Source organism: Apus apus, chromosome 2, assembly GCF_020740795.1.
Source record: "Apus apus isolate bApuApu2 chromosome 2, bApuApu2.pri.cur, whole genome shotgun sequence".
Lineage (NCBI taxonomy): Eukaryota > Metazoa > Chordata > Aves > Apodiformes > Apodidae > Apus > Apus apus.
Window position 1 is genome coordinate 7,043,556 of NC_067283.1, and position 18,070 is coordinate 7,061,625.

An 18,070-nucleotide genomic window follows, 5' to 3' on the forward strand; every position below is an offset into this window, starting at 1 on the left:
TTGATCCCTGCTACCTCCTTGTCATCTGCCTTTAACTCCTCCACAGACCACCACTCTTTTTCAGAGATCTGCAGCAGCAGATCATGGGGTGCCTTCCTGTACTTCAGCCCTGCAGCTACGGCTTTTTGACAGCTTCTGCATTCTGCTCTGTTCGTGTTATCATTGACGCCATCTCTGGACAACAGGACGGCCTCCGGTGCATCCACCCTGTTTTAATTTCCGCTTGACTGAAATAAAACTTAACACCTTCAAAGCGTCACTCAGCAGCTCAAGTTCAGCATCGGGGTATTCACAAAAATAAAATCTCCCAGTCCTGACCCTTCCGAACCCTCACCAGGGGCTACAAGCCCCTCCGGGCCTGCCCAGCCCCACTCCTGACTCGCCATCTTCTCGGCCCGCCCGGGCCCCGCCTGTCATGGCGGCCGCGCCCTGCCCACGTGACGGCGCGGGGCGGGGCGGGGCGGGAGGAGGAGGCGGGAGAGGTCACGTGGCGCCGCCGCCGCGCGCGAGCGCCGCCGCCGCCGCCGGCACCGGGCGGGCGGAGGGCGATGTCACCTCCCGCCTCCCGCCCGGCCCGGTGAGTGCGGGGCCGGGGGGAGCAGGGAGGGTGGTGGTGGTGGTGGTGGTGGTGGTGGTGGTCGTCTGGGAGGGATAGGCGGCCCCGGCGGGGGAACCGGCGCCGGTGTGAGGAGGGGGCAGCCCCCCGGGGGGCGGTGTGAGGAGGGGGCAGCCCCCCCGGGAGCGGTGTGAGGAGGGGGCAGCCCCCCCGGGAGCGGTGTGAGGAGGGGGCAGCCCCCCGGGAGCGGTGTGAGGAGGGGGCTGGGGGCGGTGTGAGGAGAGGGCAGCCCCCCGGGGGCCGGTGTGAGGAGGGGGCAGCCCCCCCGGGGAGCGGTGTGAGAAGGGGGCAGCCCCCCCGGGGGTGAGGGACGGGGCTGGGGGCCGTGTGAGGAGGGGGCAGCCCCCGAGGGACGGTGTGAGGAGGGGGCTGGGGCCGGTGTGAGGAGGGGGCAGCCCCCCCGGGGAGTGGTGTGAGGAGGGGGCAGCTCCCCGGGGGCCGGTGTGAGGAGGGGGCAGCCCCCCCGGGGGCCGGTGTGAGGAGGGGGCAGCCCCCCCGGGGGCCGGTGTGAGGAGGGGGCAGCCCCCCCGGGGGCCGGTGTGAGGAGGGGGCAGCCCCCCCGGGGAGTGGTGTGAGGAGGGGGCAGCCCCCCCGGGGGCCGGTGTGAGGAGGGGGCAGCCCCCCCGGGGGCCGGTGTGAGGAGGGGGCAGCCCCCCCGGGGGCCGGTGTGAGGAGGGGGCAGCCCCCCCGGGGGCCGGTGTGAGGGACGCGGTTCAGGCCACCCCCGCGCCCGCCCGCCTCGTTTTTCCGCCCGCCCCGAGGGTCGCGTGGGAGCCCGCCGCGGAATTCCCGGAGCTGGCGGTCGGATCCAGAGCTTTCCCCCTTTCGGGGCGAGCGGAGCGGGGTGAGCTGGCGGCGGGAGGCTGCGGGGGGCCGGCCGAGCCCTCACCTGCCCGGGAGAGAGCGCGGGGCCGGTTCGGGCCGTGCTGCCCGGGGGGGAAGGCGGTGTCGTTATTAACTTAATTTTTAGCCTTCCCACGCGGTGCAGGAGCAGCAGGTAGGCTGCAGCGCTGCAACGGTCCGCCCCGAGCCTGAGGATCCGTCCGTGTTACTTTTGCTGGCGCTTTTCCTTTCACTGATCCGTTTGCAGGCGTTGCTTTCTGGAGGGCTCTTTGACCCCCATGGTGTACTTAAAGCTTTCTTATCTTTATGACTGGCAAACGTAGTTTTAAACAGCTTCTCCTTTTTTTTTTTTTTTGTTCCTGTAGTTTTCAGTACGTACTTTGCAATATTGAGGCTCCCTTTTCCTCTTAGCACGTGTGTTCTTCTGCCTGGCTGCTCTCCAGCCCTTCTAGGCAGTTCCCATTGACATGTGGTGTGGGTTTTTTTGTGTGTGTGTGTGTATTAAAGCTTACAAGGAAGGCTGCAGCAGAAAATGCTGATGGTAAGTTAACTGTCTCCCAAGTTATTTGCAAGGCAAAAGAGAGGTTCTCTGGTACCTTGTTCGCGTGAAAACAGACCGAGCTGAGCAGGACAACCAAAAGCTCCGTGCTGCTGGTGGGAGGGGGCTGAGCAGGTCGGACTCTTCTCTGCTGTCGTGTGGCAGTAGAAGCAAACGCTGCGTTCAGAAGCTGCCTTTCCAGATAGCTGCATCACCTTCGTGCACTTCTTTGTAAGTGTCGGGCTTAAAACTCCTGTTGAGACTAATTACAACTCTAATGCTGATAGTACAGCATCTCTGCCAAACTGTAACTTGACTTCTTTTCTGTGTCAGTTGCAGGGCAGCTGCTGTAGACCTCTCAGAACCTTATTGTGTAACGAGATAAAAAGTGCAGCCTCTACTCTTCCAAAGACAAACGTCTCTCATGACCTGGCTTTGCTGCTAGTCTGTAAATAATCTGTGCTTCATCTGTTTGGTCCAGTGTATTTGGAGCGTTGCTTTCTGTTTGCAGGAATGGTGAAATCTCTTAATGCTAGTGTAGTAATTATGCAGGTGGGCAGTATCATCAGCATTGCTAATACTTTTTTTTTCCTGGAAAAATGCATTTCAGTGTTAGATCAAATCTCTTCTGTCCTTACTTAGAAGGAGCAGCCTGTAGGTGACATTAAACATTGTTGAGTATTTTCTGATCTAGCAACGGCTTTTTTTTTTTTATCCTCTCTTTCATATGGATCTCATCTTAATAGGAAACTGCTCCCAGACATCTCTGATCAGCTTAAGCTGATCTAAGAGTAGGCTCTGCCTAGGCAAGGAAGGTACCAGCCTCTCCCTGACAATATGTTTCTGCCCTCCTACCCTGTAGAGAACTGATGTGAGATAGTCTGGCTAGGATTCCTAGACCTCATTTTAGAACAACATCAAGGTCCAGGTGGTTCCAGATAAGAGGCTTTTGATTAACAAGCAATTGGCCTCCCCAGTATAACTGTCTGTGAAGAACTGCATGTCTTCTGCATAAGCTTTTCCTCATCTCTGGGTAAGATAAGCTCCCATAGAGTTTTAGGAGCACTTCTGCAGCAGGGAAGGAAAGAAATAACACTGCAGCTCTAATGAGCCTTCCTCTCTTAGCCTCAGAAGAGGAAGCCAGCAGGCTAAGTGATGTGTTTCAGGGCCTGTTGCCTGTCTTGTGCAATCTAATCACTCTGTCTCAGAGAATGCAAATCAGCGTTCCACTATGCATAGCAGTAAATCTGGAAAGAGTTCATGATAAGCTTCTGTGTGACAGTAGTTTATGAGAATGGGTGAATCTGTTCATAATTTTCATAGTGATGTAAAATAACAGTAGGTGTGATTCAGGCTTTTTAGGGGGAAGAAAGGCCTGAAGCAGCATGGCAAGGGAAATAAAGATGACTTGTTAGTATTTTGAAGATTTGTCTATATAAAATGTGCTTCCTCATAGTAAATGCTAGAGAGACCAAAGCTTTAATGGCAGTTACAGGGCACGTGTGTGGAGAAGGGCAAACTGTGGGTCAGGTGGGTGAAGTTTAAAAGTATGAGAGCAGACAGTAAAAATGGGGAATTTGGATCTTCCATCAAGAGTGTGGGGCTGAGAAGAACAGAGGGAGGATCATCCTTACTTAGTTATGTTACCTTGAAAGGTACTGTAGAAAGGTTGCAGTCTGAGCAGCTGGCAGGCTAAGTTCTGCAGCGTGGCAGCTGTGTGTTGATTACTGAAACAAAGTAAGGGGAGAGTTCCAACTGAAGAGAAAAGATAAAATTTTGAAAAAATACAATAATTCCTCTCTGTGACAGTTCAGTTTATTGACTTTCTAAACAGTTCCATCTGTCAGACTAGGCAATATTACAGGTACAGATACCTCTAAGGTCACATCATTTTCTTTAGTACCCTTCGTTTTGCAGAGGTGCTGCAATGCAACTTTGTTAATTGCTGGTCAAGAGCAAAAGTATGCTCACTGATTTAAGGTGCTGAAATTCTTTCTTCTTAAAAAAAAGTGTTACAGAGATGAAGTATGTTTCAATCCCTTTTGAAGTGTGGGAGGTAGATAAACGGCCTTGATTCTTATCTAAGGTTTCTTTTCAAAACATGTGGTGGCTTATGGAGATGAATGCATCTGCTGTTACAGCTACTGTGTTAATGTATAAAGTACTGTCAGTACAAAGGCCTTGTCTGTTAAACCAGTGTTTAGCAGCATGGGTAAATGCATTTGTTCAGCTCATTTTGTGTAAGAGTTAGTAGTATCCACCACATCCTTCAGCTGTGCTCTGGCATGTTTCTCATGTGAGTCAGCATTGTGTAATAATTAGTATAAATACTCTGTTTGAAAACTCTGTAAAAACTGGAAAACACCACAACAAAGGGGGAAATTAGGAAGCTGATCATATGTTTTATCATATGAACTTCTGAACTTCTTCTCTGAGATGTGAAAATATGCTAAGTCTGTAGGTTAAATAGGTGATGGTTTTACCAAAATGTAGAGTATGAATTGAAATGCCTGAAAGAGTCACATGCTGTATCTCCTTTTTTTGTGCAGTCTAGGGTTTTTGCAGCCAGATATTTGCATGTTTGAAAGTGCTCAGGAGTGAATCAATTTTTCCACTGCTTACTCTAGTTAAAACCTCTAATGCAGGGAACCTCAGGACTTCATACTGTTTGCTTCATGCTTTGTTGTATGACTAAGTGTGCAGGGTAGGAAGGAGACCAGGCCCCACCGCTCCAAACTGCTCACAGGTAGGTAGTTTGGTGTCTTTCAGTTTAGGTAGGTAAGCTGCTGTGGTTTCCTCTTTTGTGGCACTACTGGTATTCCAAGTTCTGTGTTTCTGAGATTGAAGGTTTGCAGTGACTGGCAAGTTACACCTTATCGACTGTGCTACAGTGACAGCTGTCAGTGACGGCTGGCCCCTCTTGCCATGGAGCAAGCTACCTTGACAAAAACCGTTTCTCTTGCTGCACAAGAGGGAAGAAGTATGTGCATGATGAAATGTTGCAGAGTGCCTGATGGGAGCTAACTGCTTGCCTGATTTTAGCCAGTAGGTCAAAGGAGGTTATCCTTCCACTCTGTTCTGCCCTGGCAAGGCTGTATCTGGAGTACTGCATCAAATTCTGGGCTCCCCAGTTGATAAAAGACAAGGAACTACTGGAAAGAGTCCAGCACAGGGCCACAAAGATGATTAGAGGAATGGAGCATATGCCCTGTGAGGAAAGGCTGAGAGAGCTTTGGCTATTTAGCCTGGAGAAGAGGAGACTGAGGGGGTTCTCATCAATGCTTATAAGTATCTAAAAGGTGGGTGTCAGGAGGGTGGGTCTAGTCTCTTTTCCCCAGTGTCCAATGACAGGACAAGGGGCAGTGGGCAGAAGCTGGAGCACAAGATGGTTCAAGTTAAACATTAGGTAAAACCTCTTTACTGTCAGAGGAATGGGCTGCCCAGAGAGAGGTTATGGAGTCTCCTCCTCTGGAGACATTAAAAATCCATCTAGACCCATTCCTGTGTGATCTGCTGTAGGTGATCCTGCTCTGGCAGGGGGGTTGGACTAGATTATCTTCAAAGGTCCCTTCCAACCCTGATGACTATGACTCTGTTATTACCTGCAGTAATTTTTTGTCATTCCTAAGAATGACACAGCGCCTTTTAAGAAGTTGAGTTTCAAGCTAGCAGGATTAGCTAATAAACTTTCAGAGGCGTGCTAAAAAGAGGTACCTCAGTAAATGATTGCTATGTGCCAAGCTGATTTAAGCAAATACTTAATGTTAGGAGCATGTTCATAGAGGTGGTCTTTTTAGTTTATGTGAAACTGTCCACATATTGCTTGGCTAAATTACAAAGATTTTTTTTTTGTGCAAACAAGGATTAAATTAGTTACTTTAAACCATGGAGGTGGTCTTAATTAAAGCGAGTCCTTCTCCAGGAAGTACAAAACTCTCCTCTTTTGATACACAACCCCTTATGAATCAATCTATGTAGGTATTTTGGCTGCTTTGCTAATTCTTGAAGTGTAGCATCCAGAGCAAATTATGTCACTATCTTGGTTGATACCTCTTATTTTTAATTAGTGAATTTGCTTTCTAGAGGTGCTTCCTTTAGTTTTCTGTTTCCTGGAATATCTTAATTTTGTCAGCATCAATCTCTTACCTCTTGCATCAGGAGGTGCTGAGACTCATAGCTTGTGAAGCAAGAGAATGCCAAGTTTTATATTGCACACTAGCTTTCTGTGCTAGCAGAAAGGACAGGATGGCTCCTGGTCAAGAAGGAAAATGTATTTTTTTATCTACAGTTCATTTTGTTGCAACATCCTTGATTTCAACATCAAAATCCTGAGTCTGTTTTCCCATTAGAAACATTGGCAATAGATAAGTAGAAGAAAACTGACCAACGGGGAGTGGAAAATGAGTGGTTCACAAATTTTTTCTCAGAGATTTCTTTGTAGAAGGAGAGAATTGGGTCTGTAAGATCATGTAGAAGGGAATGAAAGACAAAGAAAATGAATTTTTTGCGTAATTTGGGAGAAGTTTGCTCTCCTTACAGACAATGTAATATCACTTTATGCTTGTGATTTGTCATGTGTCCACAATTTATTTTTTTTTCAGAAGCATGCTAACAGCAGGTCTGTTTAGTTACATATTTACAAATCTCCCCTACCCTGTTGTCACATACAATATTTAGCAGGCTAAACTGGTATTAAATTGATAGCTTAGGTCAGATGTGTGAATGGAAGTGTTTTCATTTACTCCACCTGTAGATAATGTTTGTACAAGCAATGGTACCACTTTATTAATATTACTGCATAGTGTTAAGGAAGGGAAATAGAATGTTTGCTCTCTAAGAGTTTGCTAGTACAATTTAGAAACAGGCTTGATGGGGGAGCAGCGGGAATGAGTTATTGCTGCTCAGAGCTCTGACTGATACTTGTATATTCTCCCATCATCTTGGCCTCAAAACCTTTGGTGTGTTTGCCTTAATGTATCAATCAGTTTTTATAGGAGGGAGCTGAGACAGTGAGTTGCTGAGGATCTCATAAAAATCTGTAGCAGAGCAAACAGTTCAACTAGAATGTCCCACAGCTTAATGTAATGTCCTGGTTCAGTCAGTGAGTTGAAGAGAGAACATGTAGTAGGTTTATATCCTTAGTTTTCTCTCTTATATTAAAGGCTGCAGAGATTAGTGAGAAAATGAGAGAAGCAAAGAGAAACCTCTGTGCAGAAATTATTTTAGAATTCTGTTGAGAAAATGGATCCAAAAGCAAGAAGATTGTAGGTCTTTCTAAGAGAGTTTCTTACTGGAAAAATAGAAGTCCCATGCCTCTGCTGTTCTAAATGGCATGGATACTCTGGACTCTGTGCTAAAGCTTCGAGTGGAAAAACTCCAAGTGACCTTTGTTTCTGGACATAAGAAATGCAAATGGACATAGAATTCAATTAAACCCCTGTTTTTGGTATTTCTTTCAGTTCTCCTTTTTTAACCATGGCCAGGAAAACTCAGTTAGGACATGGATTGAAAAAATATCTAAGATAATGTGATCTTGAGATATTGTAGAGAAAAGTAACAGGAGTTTAGAACTCCAAGTAGTTGCGCATGAGTTAAATATTTTCCTATCACAGGCAGTTTGTGGATTTAAACTGTAACATGTTTTAACTTCACTCACGTTTCTTGTGCCACATTTCATCTCTTATATTAAGCAAATAATGTCTTTGTATGGTAATAATCAGTTACTCAAGCTATATAAAGGTGTTTGGTGGTGGGCTAACCAAATTGAGTTATAAGGGCAGACTGCAGTGCTACAGCGAGCAGCTCTCAGGCTAGGGCTACCTTATTGTGGCAGTTTCTGACTCCTGTAAGTGAGTATAACATGACTGGGGTGCAAACTTGACACTTCTAATTTATTTTATATTTAGGTTTCTGTATATTGGAAAGGAAAACCCTGCAGAAAAAGTTAAATCAAGTAGCCTTGTATGATTTGTGGGGAGTAAGCTTAAAGGTCTATGAATTCTGTCATTTGCTGCTGAATGATAAGAGTCAGTGTAACCATTCTCATTAAGACAATTTCTAGTTCTGTAGTACTAGTTGTAACTTAATTGCAGCAATTTTGCTCTTTTACACGTGTTCAGGTATTGTCTTTTGGAGTTTCTAATCAGTTTGCAAGTATCTTGTGTATGTTTTTGAATACAGGTGTTGATTTCATTATTGCGTCTGCACAAGTGGATGGTAGAGGTCTCCTTGAAATGGACTGCAGAACTGAAATTGGCAGAAAAAACTTGTGCAAAATGCCTTGTCTGCAGTCAGTATTCACAGGTTTAAAACTGAGACTGGTCAACCCCAGTTTTCACTCAAAAGTGCTTCAGTGAGGTCTCCTTTGTTGCCGGATTTGCTGCCAGCTTTTTTGGCAGGAGAGCTATACAAATGAAGTCTTGAATAGTTATTTATTTATTTTTAGAATTGGAAAATGTGTTTTCACTTTGCTTGTAAAAGACTGGGAAGAAGCCCAAAGCACTTTTGATGAAAATTTCTTAAGATGAACAGAAAGAATATCTAGAAAATTTAATTCAGTATGTGGAAATTTTAAAAAGTGATTTGGAAAATGAGGAAATTGAGGAGTCAAGGAATTTTTAGAATTGAAATTTCTATACAACTTAATTATTTCTCTAGCATTAATGTGGCCTAGTCCATTGATACCATGAAGAATGGCTTAGAAATACACTGATTGGTTATGTTTCTTTAGTGTGTGGCACTAAAATGTCCAGTCTTGTCTGTGCTTCCATATGGATGAATCCGTATGTATGGATCATAGATCAGCTAAAAATAAAAAAAAGGAAAGGAAAAACCTAAACCAAATAGAAATAGTAAAACAGATGGGTGCTCTTGGGCCAGTGTATTCCATCAGATGAGAAACACCCTTGCAGTGTTCATGTCCTGTGACCCATCCAAATGAGCCTGTTGTCATAGAGAATCTTGTGCTTGCTTGCCCCATGCCCAGTTAGGGCTCCCAAGCAGTTCTCAGCAACAAAGTGTTAAGTTTCAGGCTCAGCGTTGTATTGTTCACTGAGAATGAAGACACCAACTGGATTTGACTGCTACTGCAGTCAGTGTGTTCTCACTATGTAACCTTGCACTGCTTATTTAGTGCCGACTCTTCTGGAAAAGGTGAGCGTTCTTCTCTTCAGCTGCTCATGTACAAGTGTACCTTACCTAATTATTTTGCATGCACCTTCATTTGTACAGTTACTTTGGTGAGCTTTACAGGCATGAAATGCAAGGAACAGCTAAGTAGATTTTAAACATTTAGAAAAGGTATTAAGCAGCTTACTTGAGCGTTGTTGACCTTGTCAGCTGCCTCATGTTTTCTGTTTGTATATAGTGCTGCAGGGTTGTTAAACTACTGCTTAGATACATGGATCTTTAATGTGAGGGAGGTGGATGGAAAAAGAAGTTGTCAGTGTGGGTTTTTTAATCTTGCTGTTTTCTAAGCTGCATGTGAAGGAAAGGCTGTGTTACAAAATGCATGCATCTTTCTTTGGAGATGGTACATGAAAATTCTGGATACTGTGAGAGGTTGTTTGCTAGTGAAAAGAAAAATCTCACTGTTTCAATAGGAAGAAAATATTTCTTAGCAACAAAAAGGAAGATGGTATTTTTAGAAGCCCAGGAATGGCACGACATGTATTTCTGTGCCAGCTGGCTTAAAGTAACATCCAGCCGAGCAGCCCTACGGTGCAATGTTTGTAAGGGGGATAGGTAAGAAAATTCCATGCATGTAGCCGTGCTTTGAAAAACCAGTGGCTTTTTTTTGGGGGTGGAATAAGGACACTGCAGCAGCATGGAACTATCTACTGTATAGCACTTACTTAGTCAGAGTTGAGCACTAGGATTTGGTTAAGCTCATATTTCTAATCCAAGTGTACTTGTTTTCTCTAATCAGGCTGGACTGTTATGTTACTTTTCTTGATGCAATATTGTACCACTGGATGTAACTAAAACTGAAGTTCTTTTCTGTTGTTTGTTAACATGAGATCCTGACTCTTATGAAACTTTATTTCCAAAACTTGCATCTGGTTTTTCCATTAAAATTTTGTCCTTGAATGAGAGCCCTTGTGAAACACTCTCACTCCTTGGAGACAGGAGGATTAAGTGGGGACAAAGGTATCCTTTATCAGTAAAAAAAAATCTAGTATGTTTTTTTCTTGTCAAAGAAGTGAAAGATATTACTGCAGAAAATACTTTAAATTTCTCTAGGAAGCATTTGAAATGGAGGTGGGTAAAGAGGGAACTTCACATTTTTATTATAGAAATGCTAAAGTGTTTGCATTCATTCTGGTATGGCACCATGCTAAAGAAAGTTTTGTTACTGGAGTTGAGAAATTCCAAAAAGCCTGATAAATAAAGTTATGCTCCTAGAGAAGGTGTTTTAATATATACTCCTCATATTTAAAAACTACAGTGTGCAATATTTAGCTGTCTCTGGTGAAAATCCAAAAACTGAAATACAAATGAGTATGTGAGTCATTTGACAGTGGTAAATAGTGAGGGGTGAGAAACTGAAGACATAAAGAAGATGAATTTTAAAATTTATCCTAAAACACTTTTAATGCTTTCTAGACTTAATATACTCATAACATTGTTTGTTAGGTCTTCGACAATTCATGCAGCTATTCTATGTATGTGCTTTTATCTATAAATCATAATGATTGCTATTAGTGTTTTAAGATTATTTATCTATAGTGTGTTGATCAAAAATTGTATTAATTCCAGGATAATTTGTTTTAGGTGATATGACATGGATTTTTATAGTTGTGCTGAAATGGCTCAACTCTTGGCTCTCAAAGTCTTTGGAAGTTTCATTTATAAATGTCTTACAAAGGCTAATTAAAAATAGAGCTTAGTGTGTCATCTCATTAAAATGAATGAGAACAAGTGATCTTATGCAAGACCTGTGGTCCACAATATATTTCTGTGAATGAGGGTTGCCATGACTGGATTTGTGTTAGTCTTTAGCTTTCATTCTGCCACCTTGCACCTCAGTAAATAGCCTGGTTCTGTTTTCTTGATAACGTTCCTGTACGTAGGAGCAGGATGCTGTTAGGTTCTTCTCCAAGCAGTCTCTTCTGCAGGCTGAAGAAGCCCAGTGTCCTCAGCATCTCACAGGGCAAATGCTCCAGCCTGTACCCATCTTGGTCACCTTCCTCTGAACTCATGACAGTTTATCAATGTCTGTCTTGTACTGGCAAATCCCAGACTGAGTACAATATTTTGCCTCTGGTCTTAAGAGTGCTGTGTGGGGTTGTGTAACTGCATCCCTCAGTCAGCTGCCTGTGCTCCTGTTGGAAAGCCCATATGCTGTCATCTGTCAAGGGTGTGCTGCTAGCTCTCGGTGAACCAGACCTCCCAGGTTCTTTTCTGCAGAGCTGTTCCACAGTCTGTGTCAGCAGCCATAGAGTTTGTGTGTCCCAGGTGCAGGAATTGGCATTTCTGCTTTCTAAATGTCACAAGGTAGGTTCCTGTAGACCCAGCCTGTCTTTACATGAGTAGTTACATGCCTGTATTGTGTCAAAAACAGCCACTTAATTAATAAATTACAATGACCCATCCCTTCTGTAAGGTCAAAAAATTAATGATTGTTTTTAATTAGGAACTGGCAAGTAGGTACAATTTTGTGCTAAAACTATTCAATTGGAGGGTTTTTTTAAGGGTTTGGCACTTAGAATCTGGAGCACATGAAACACTAAGGTTTTCCTTGGAAATACCTCTGGATTATATTCTGAATGTATGTTCAATGGACATTGCTTCTAGTGATCTGTGGTGGAGTCTGAAACAAAAGCTGCTTAAGGTGCCCCTTTTTCATCTTGCTAGTCTGTTAACTGTGGCTCTTCCTTAAGACTGGTTTTGATGGAAGGGATGACTGGAAAAAACCAATTTCCCTGGAAGTGCAGAATCTACTACTGTGAATGACATTACTGGAGTACTACTTCTTCCTAATCTGACCTCTGTTGTTTGCTAGTGTCCCATTGTTTGCTAGTGATTTAGCAAGAAAATAGGCAAGCCTGCTCATGCTGTGGCTTGTTTTGGAAGAGGAACAATGATAGCCATTTCTTGGCCTCCAAGACGTTATAAATAAGGGGTTAAGGCTATTAAAAGAGCAAAATTGCATTTGTAAGGCGTGTTACCTTGCTGCCTTGGGTTTTTAACCCCCAAATAAATAAATAAATACTAAACGTATCTATAGAAGATCATGCAGCAAATAACCCTACTAGTCTGTAGAAAGATAAAATCAGGGTGGTTTTTTTGGTTTTGTTTTTTTTTTTTTTAGAATGCTCTTAAAAAATGAAGATTATACACATCTGGTCCTTCCCTTAATATTGGTCCAAAATACACAGGCAGTCTTGCAGGAAATCTGAGTAGTATGAGTTGTATCTCAATGTGGTTTGTTTTTTTTTGTTTTTTTTTTTTTTAAGAAAAGCTGGTCTTGGAAAAAACTACAAGCAGATTCTAAGGTTTTCTCAAATATGTCTTACTCCTATTTAAAAAATCTTGAGGTTAATCTAATCCTCTGTTTGACCTCTGACAAACATGAGTTTTGGCACAGTCATGAAATATCTAGTCATACGGTGTGTTTACTAAACTCTTGAGGTTAATCCAAGCAGATGTCAGTGTTTAAGCAGTGGCTGGTCATAGAGCCTGTAGCTACTTTTACTCTTTAAGCCAAAATACTGTGGAATGTGGTTGGCTTTTTTTTTTTTTCCTTCATTAAAAATATTGAAGGCAAACACCTTGGGGCAGTGTTAGAGCTTCACAGGTTACTAACAGCAAACTCTCCCTGGCTGTCTGTGAGACCAGAATTGTATAATTATTGGGCTAATTATTAAATTAATGTAAATGTTACTGGAGTTGATGTATGAAAGGAATGTCATGCTGGTGATGTAAGGATTCTACAGAAAGCTGGTGTCACGTGGAAAACAGTATTGCACAGCCATTTCTGAAGCTCAAGTCTGGCAGGTAGGCTCCTGGAGGTTTTTTCCAGCTTTGCAATTGATTGACTTTCAGAGACTTTTACTAATTCACTAATATTTAACTTTTATACTTTTCTTAAAAAAAAAAAACAACCAACAACAAAAACAAAACGATCAATGATTTACTACTTTTGCAAGGAATTGAAACTCCTGTACTGGAATTCATGGAAATTAGAGAGGAATATTTTACTCCTGGAATTTCTGGCATGTGGGTCTGCAAACTCAGTTCCAAGGCTTTGCTAAAGTCTGAAAACTGTCAGGCAATAAATATATGCCAGGCAAAACAGAGCAACAAGAGAGCTACTCAAAGTCAGAATATTTGGTTAGAAATTCTCAGAATACTCTGCTCTGTAGTCTTGGCCTGATCATCTGATGGGGGCAGCTTCTAAGATAACTTTTTTTCTTTCTTGCTCACCCCAGTTGCCTCCAAAATGGATTGTAACGTCCTGATGTAGAAGATGCTGCCACCTTGATTTGTTTCTGGTTCTTATGTTAAACTGTACCTGGATTCCTAAATATACCAGTATGAACAGCCATGAGCTCCGTGTAGCACTAGGATGTTGTGTCTGTCAATCATAGAATGGTCTGGGTTGGAAGGGACCTTAAAGATCATGTAGTTCAACCCCCTGCATGGGCAGGGACACCTTCCACTAGACCAGGTTGCTCCAAGCCCCATCCAGCCTGGCCTTGAACACTTCCAGTGTTCAGTGCTTGTAAAATACTTCAAGGTGTTATCATTTATTATTTGCTGTGGAAGCTCCTATATTGCCAAAGGAGAGGAAGTGTCTTCTGTTTGTTGCAGATGTTCTTCACTCTATGTGAATACTCCTGTATTCACAACAGCTTGTCTCAATTAAAAATAAAAATAAATTAAAAAAAAATAATAGAATGATTTGGCTTTGCTTATGTATCAAAATCCTGCTTGAGAACCAAACTGGGAGAGGATGGATGTTTTAAGACAATAGTGAGGGTATTGTTACCATGCAGAGGCAGTTGTTGGGTAAATGGGCAAAGCATGGTTCTTGGATGATGTCTCAGAACTGGAGAGCAAAGGAGTCTGGACAGGGTAAGGCTTTTACTCACTGCATCTGTGTGGCTTGCAGAAGAAAGCCATGGATGAGGTAAGAATAGAGGGCCATGTGTCTGCCTCTGAATTGAGTGTTCCATCCTGTGTCCTTGTGACCTGCTGAAGTATCCTCTCCTCCATCCCTCTGGCGTGTATTGAAGTGGGTATAATTTCACTGCATGCTGAAATGAGTGAAGGGATGTTTGTTTCTTGTTGTATTGAGGAGAGGCAAAGATGTATTGATGTGATTGTATGCATACAAGTATTGGGCTGGAAAGGTTTTCCTGGTTCCTCAGGGCAGGTCCCGAGCAGGACTGGCATTGCTTAGCACTTTAAAACCTACTGTGTCCTCTTGACTTTTTACGGCTGTGTTTTACAGATGTGCAGTGGTCAATCTAAAACTGGAGTGTACAGCTCTGATGCAGATTGCAACTTCTGTGGCTACTGAAATGGTAGAAGTTGTTGAAATCCATAGGACACTCGTTGTGTAAATGTGTTGGTGAATAAACTAATAAGTCTCAATGTGCTTTTCCATAGGCAGGGTTTAACTTTTTTCCATTCTGCCCTCAAAAGTAAGTGTCTAACAAAATACTGGGTATTTAAAATAGCGAGTCTCTATCTTCCTGCCAAATTTGTTAGCAAGTATCTTGGTTGAATACTGATTAAAGCTGCTGATTAAAGGGCCTAGTTTTCTGTGTTGTGGCAGTTCTCTCATTTTATATAAATGCAGTATTTAAACATTTGTATCCTTCTATCAAACTACAAAGCATGGAAGGAAGAGAAAAGAAGGTCATACGGTTCTGGTCTAGCAAGGAGGATGTGGAAATAATAACACACTCAGGTTTGCATTTGTTGCCATTGTAAGAGTAACCAAGTGTGTGCTTTCAACCTGGTCAGCGGGCTTTCTGGAGGTAGAAGGGGTGTACAGCAATCTTTTCACTTGATGATTACTAATTTATCCCTTCATCTTTAATCTGAGTATGCCTGATGTCAGTCACAGCAAACTTTAACTTCAGTGTGGCTGGAAGTGCCACAGCAATAAGGTGGAGCTCTGAGCTGTAAAAGGGATGCAGGAAACTGGGGAAATACCTTGTCCATGATGGATTCTGCTCTGCTTGCCTGTCTTCTTACTGAGATAACAAGGATCATCTTTTGTTTTCCTGTTTAAGGATACATTCCTGCAGATGTATCCTTAAACAGCTCTGAAATGAAAAGTTTGCTTCTCTGTTACAGTAATTTTTATCTTACTAGAAGAGTTATGCTTCACAATGTAAGTGTGTGTGCTGTAAGGTTAGGATTGTGCTTCTGTGTTACCATAGTAAATGGAAAAACACCTCTTAACAGGTTTTGAGGAGCAGTATATTAGGCTTGGACAAGTCTTAGAGCACATGACCTCCTTAGGGACATGCAAAAAATAACCTGGCAAGCACCCAGAACTTGTTTTAAGGGTAAGTATTCATTGTCTGCAGACTGTCTGACAAGAAGAATTATTACAATTAGAGGATATAACTGTTTATCTACTCTTGCTCCTTTGCAGCCTTGCATGGTTTTTCTGAGCTTGGATTTGCTTTGCTATGATCTCTGACCACTGTTTGCACAGGGAATAAGGCACTGGGGATTGGTGGTCTGTACCTCTTCAACTGGTAAACCCATTCTGCTAGCTAGAATAAGGGTATTTTTAGTAATTCCAACCCCCAGAGCATTTGTTGTCTGATTAATTTCAAGGCCTTGCAGTTAAGCAGCAAGATTTCAGTGTGAAGAATAATGGGTAAATTATTTTTAGGGGGCTTGGGTTTTCAGCTTTATTTTACTTTGTGGATATTTTATTTTTGGAAAGGAAACAATGAGCTGCTGCAGTCTGGGAAATGTGAGCTTGAATTTTGACATGTATTCTTCTTGGATGCAAGTCACTTAGGACTCAGAATTACATTGCCAAAATAAGTGGGATCTTTATAGGTTTCCCTGGGATCATGAACACCTTCTACCTCTATTCAGTAGTTTTCCGTCTTGGGAAGGGAATAATTTTTTGTACTCATGAATATTGTTGTGGTTTCTTCTTTGCCAGGCTGACCTGAAGACTTCTGGTAGTTTCTGACTTTTTGAGAAGTCTGAAAAATGCATTAGCATAAACCCTTGACTCCCACCCTAATACTGTATTTTCTTAAAACAAATGTTTTGCTAATTAAAAAGTGATTAAAGGATTTCCTCACTTTTTGTGAGTATGCAATGAATGTGGTTAGACTATGAGAGAAATCTGATTCTTTGAGTTTTTCTCAGTTTTGGGAACTGAGCTGTGTCACTCTTTCTTTATCCCATTTCTTTTTTTTTCTGTAGAGGAGAGTATCTGTAAATGTGACTGCCTTGGTGCTACGTGTTGTTAATTTGCACCCCATGATTTCTGGGATGTGCATTCTTAAATCTGGGGCAAGAAGGACTAACCTATGTAGGTTTTTGAGTCTGTGTTCCCTCATTCCATGCTTTAGGATAGGAACTGAACTACAAAAATGGACATGTCTGGACATAGTCTTGGGCTACTTGCAAGGGGGTCAGACAAGGTGACCTGCAGAGGTCCTTTCCAAACTCAGCCACTCTGTGGTTCTGTGAAGAATTGATTTCCTGTGTGTAGTACAGTTAGTTAAATAGTGCTATGTTTAATGAATGCAGGCATACAAGGAATGTGCTGTTGTGGATGAGAGATAATTATATAATTGTTATGAGGAAAAATGAATAGTTTTAACCTTTAATTGTATTGTATCACTGGGTTCTTAGTTACTGTTTGCTTCGTGTTTTAGAGCAGTAGTATCTACACAGATGCTGCAAAGTGGTTGTGTTTATTTTTTGAATGGGAAAGTGAAGAGGGATTTAATTCTTAAGGTCTGTGGTTAAAGTTTAAGTTCCAAGAAACATTTAATGGAAGAGCACCCTATAGAATGCATTTCCTAAAGTAAAGAAATGATGAGGTAACAGGCAGCACTCTCAAAATGTGTTTTCACTCTTTTTCAGGTATTTGAGAATGGGTCCTCAACGATGCTAAGTCTACAATGGGAAGTGTCACACTTCGCTATTTCTGCTATGGGTGCCTTTTCACATCCGTGACCTGGACACTTCTGCTTTTTGTTTATTTCAACTTCAGTGAAGAGAACCAGTCCTTCAAGAATGTGCCCATCAAGGGGCTGGAACCTCAGAGGCCATTTCCAAAAAAATTCTACCCCCGTTTTACACGGGGGCCTGTTCATATACCTGAATTGCAACAGAAAGAAAGAAAGATAGGAAATCCTCTTGGAAATCATGTCCAGGACCCAGTTAAGGGGGAGGTAGAATTCTCTCCCGAAATGGGTAAGTGGTTGTCAGTGCTGGTGACAAAATTATTAAAACAGTGGAATAAATGAGAGATTAATATTTGTTTTGTAAAGGTTTGCAGGGGAAATTGTGTAATGAAGTAGTTTGATTTGTTAAAATGGAGGTGGTACTAGTGGCTCTATTAATTAGGAATTACTTGAAATTTATTCTGTTGTGTTTATTCCAAAATATACTATTCCTAATATTTACAGCTGTGCTATGTAAGTGATAATATGAAGAGGACTAGATTACAGCAAGGTGTCTACCCTTGAACTAGTTCTTGCTTTTGGAAGGTTCAGTGTATGTGCGTTTCGTATCATGCTCCTATGTTGACTGGGCTCAAATAGATGAACTTCTAGTAGCCACAGAGAAACTCTACTCATGCAGAAATTAAAAATAGCTTGATAAAAATACATAATGAAGAGGGCCTATTGATTTGGAGAATATCCTTGGAGTATGAAATCATGTACCAAAAATGTGTGTGGGACAGATTACAATGAAAGATTTATTGAGATGGCAGTGGTTATGGCCAAATCCTCTTACTTTGCACCAACAAATATCTGTGTGTTTTGTTGGAGCATATTTCATCAATGAGATGATTTGGGTTTGTTTTCCAAACTTGCCTTCCAAACTAAAATACTTTCTAAATTTAACTG

General features: G+C 42.4%; 1 protein-coding gene across 3 annotated transcripts in view; it reads left to right on the top strand.

Moving 5' to 3' along the window:
- The first annotated feature begins 478 nt into the window (after nucleotides 1–478).
- GALNT11 (polypeptide N-acetylgalactosaminyltransferase 11) overlaps nucleotides 479–18,070 on the top strand; it is a 52,209-nt gene continuing 34,617 nt past the window's right edge. Inside the window, exons 1-2 of one of the 3 annotated variants that reach the window (XM_051612431.1) lie at nucleotides 479–577; nucleotides 17,079–17,411. In XM_051612431.1, the coding sequence (XP_051468391.1) occupies nucleotides 17,117–17,411 (295 nt within the window). In that variant the 5' untranslated portion in view covers nucleotides 479–577; nucleotides 17,079–17,116. Of the gene's footprint in view, nucleotides 578–9,068; nucleotides 9,150–15,415; nucleotides 15,524–17,078; nucleotides 17,412–18,070 lie in introns of those variants that run through there. The other 2 variants (XM_051612432.1, XM_051612433.1) reach the window with 2 other exon arrangements.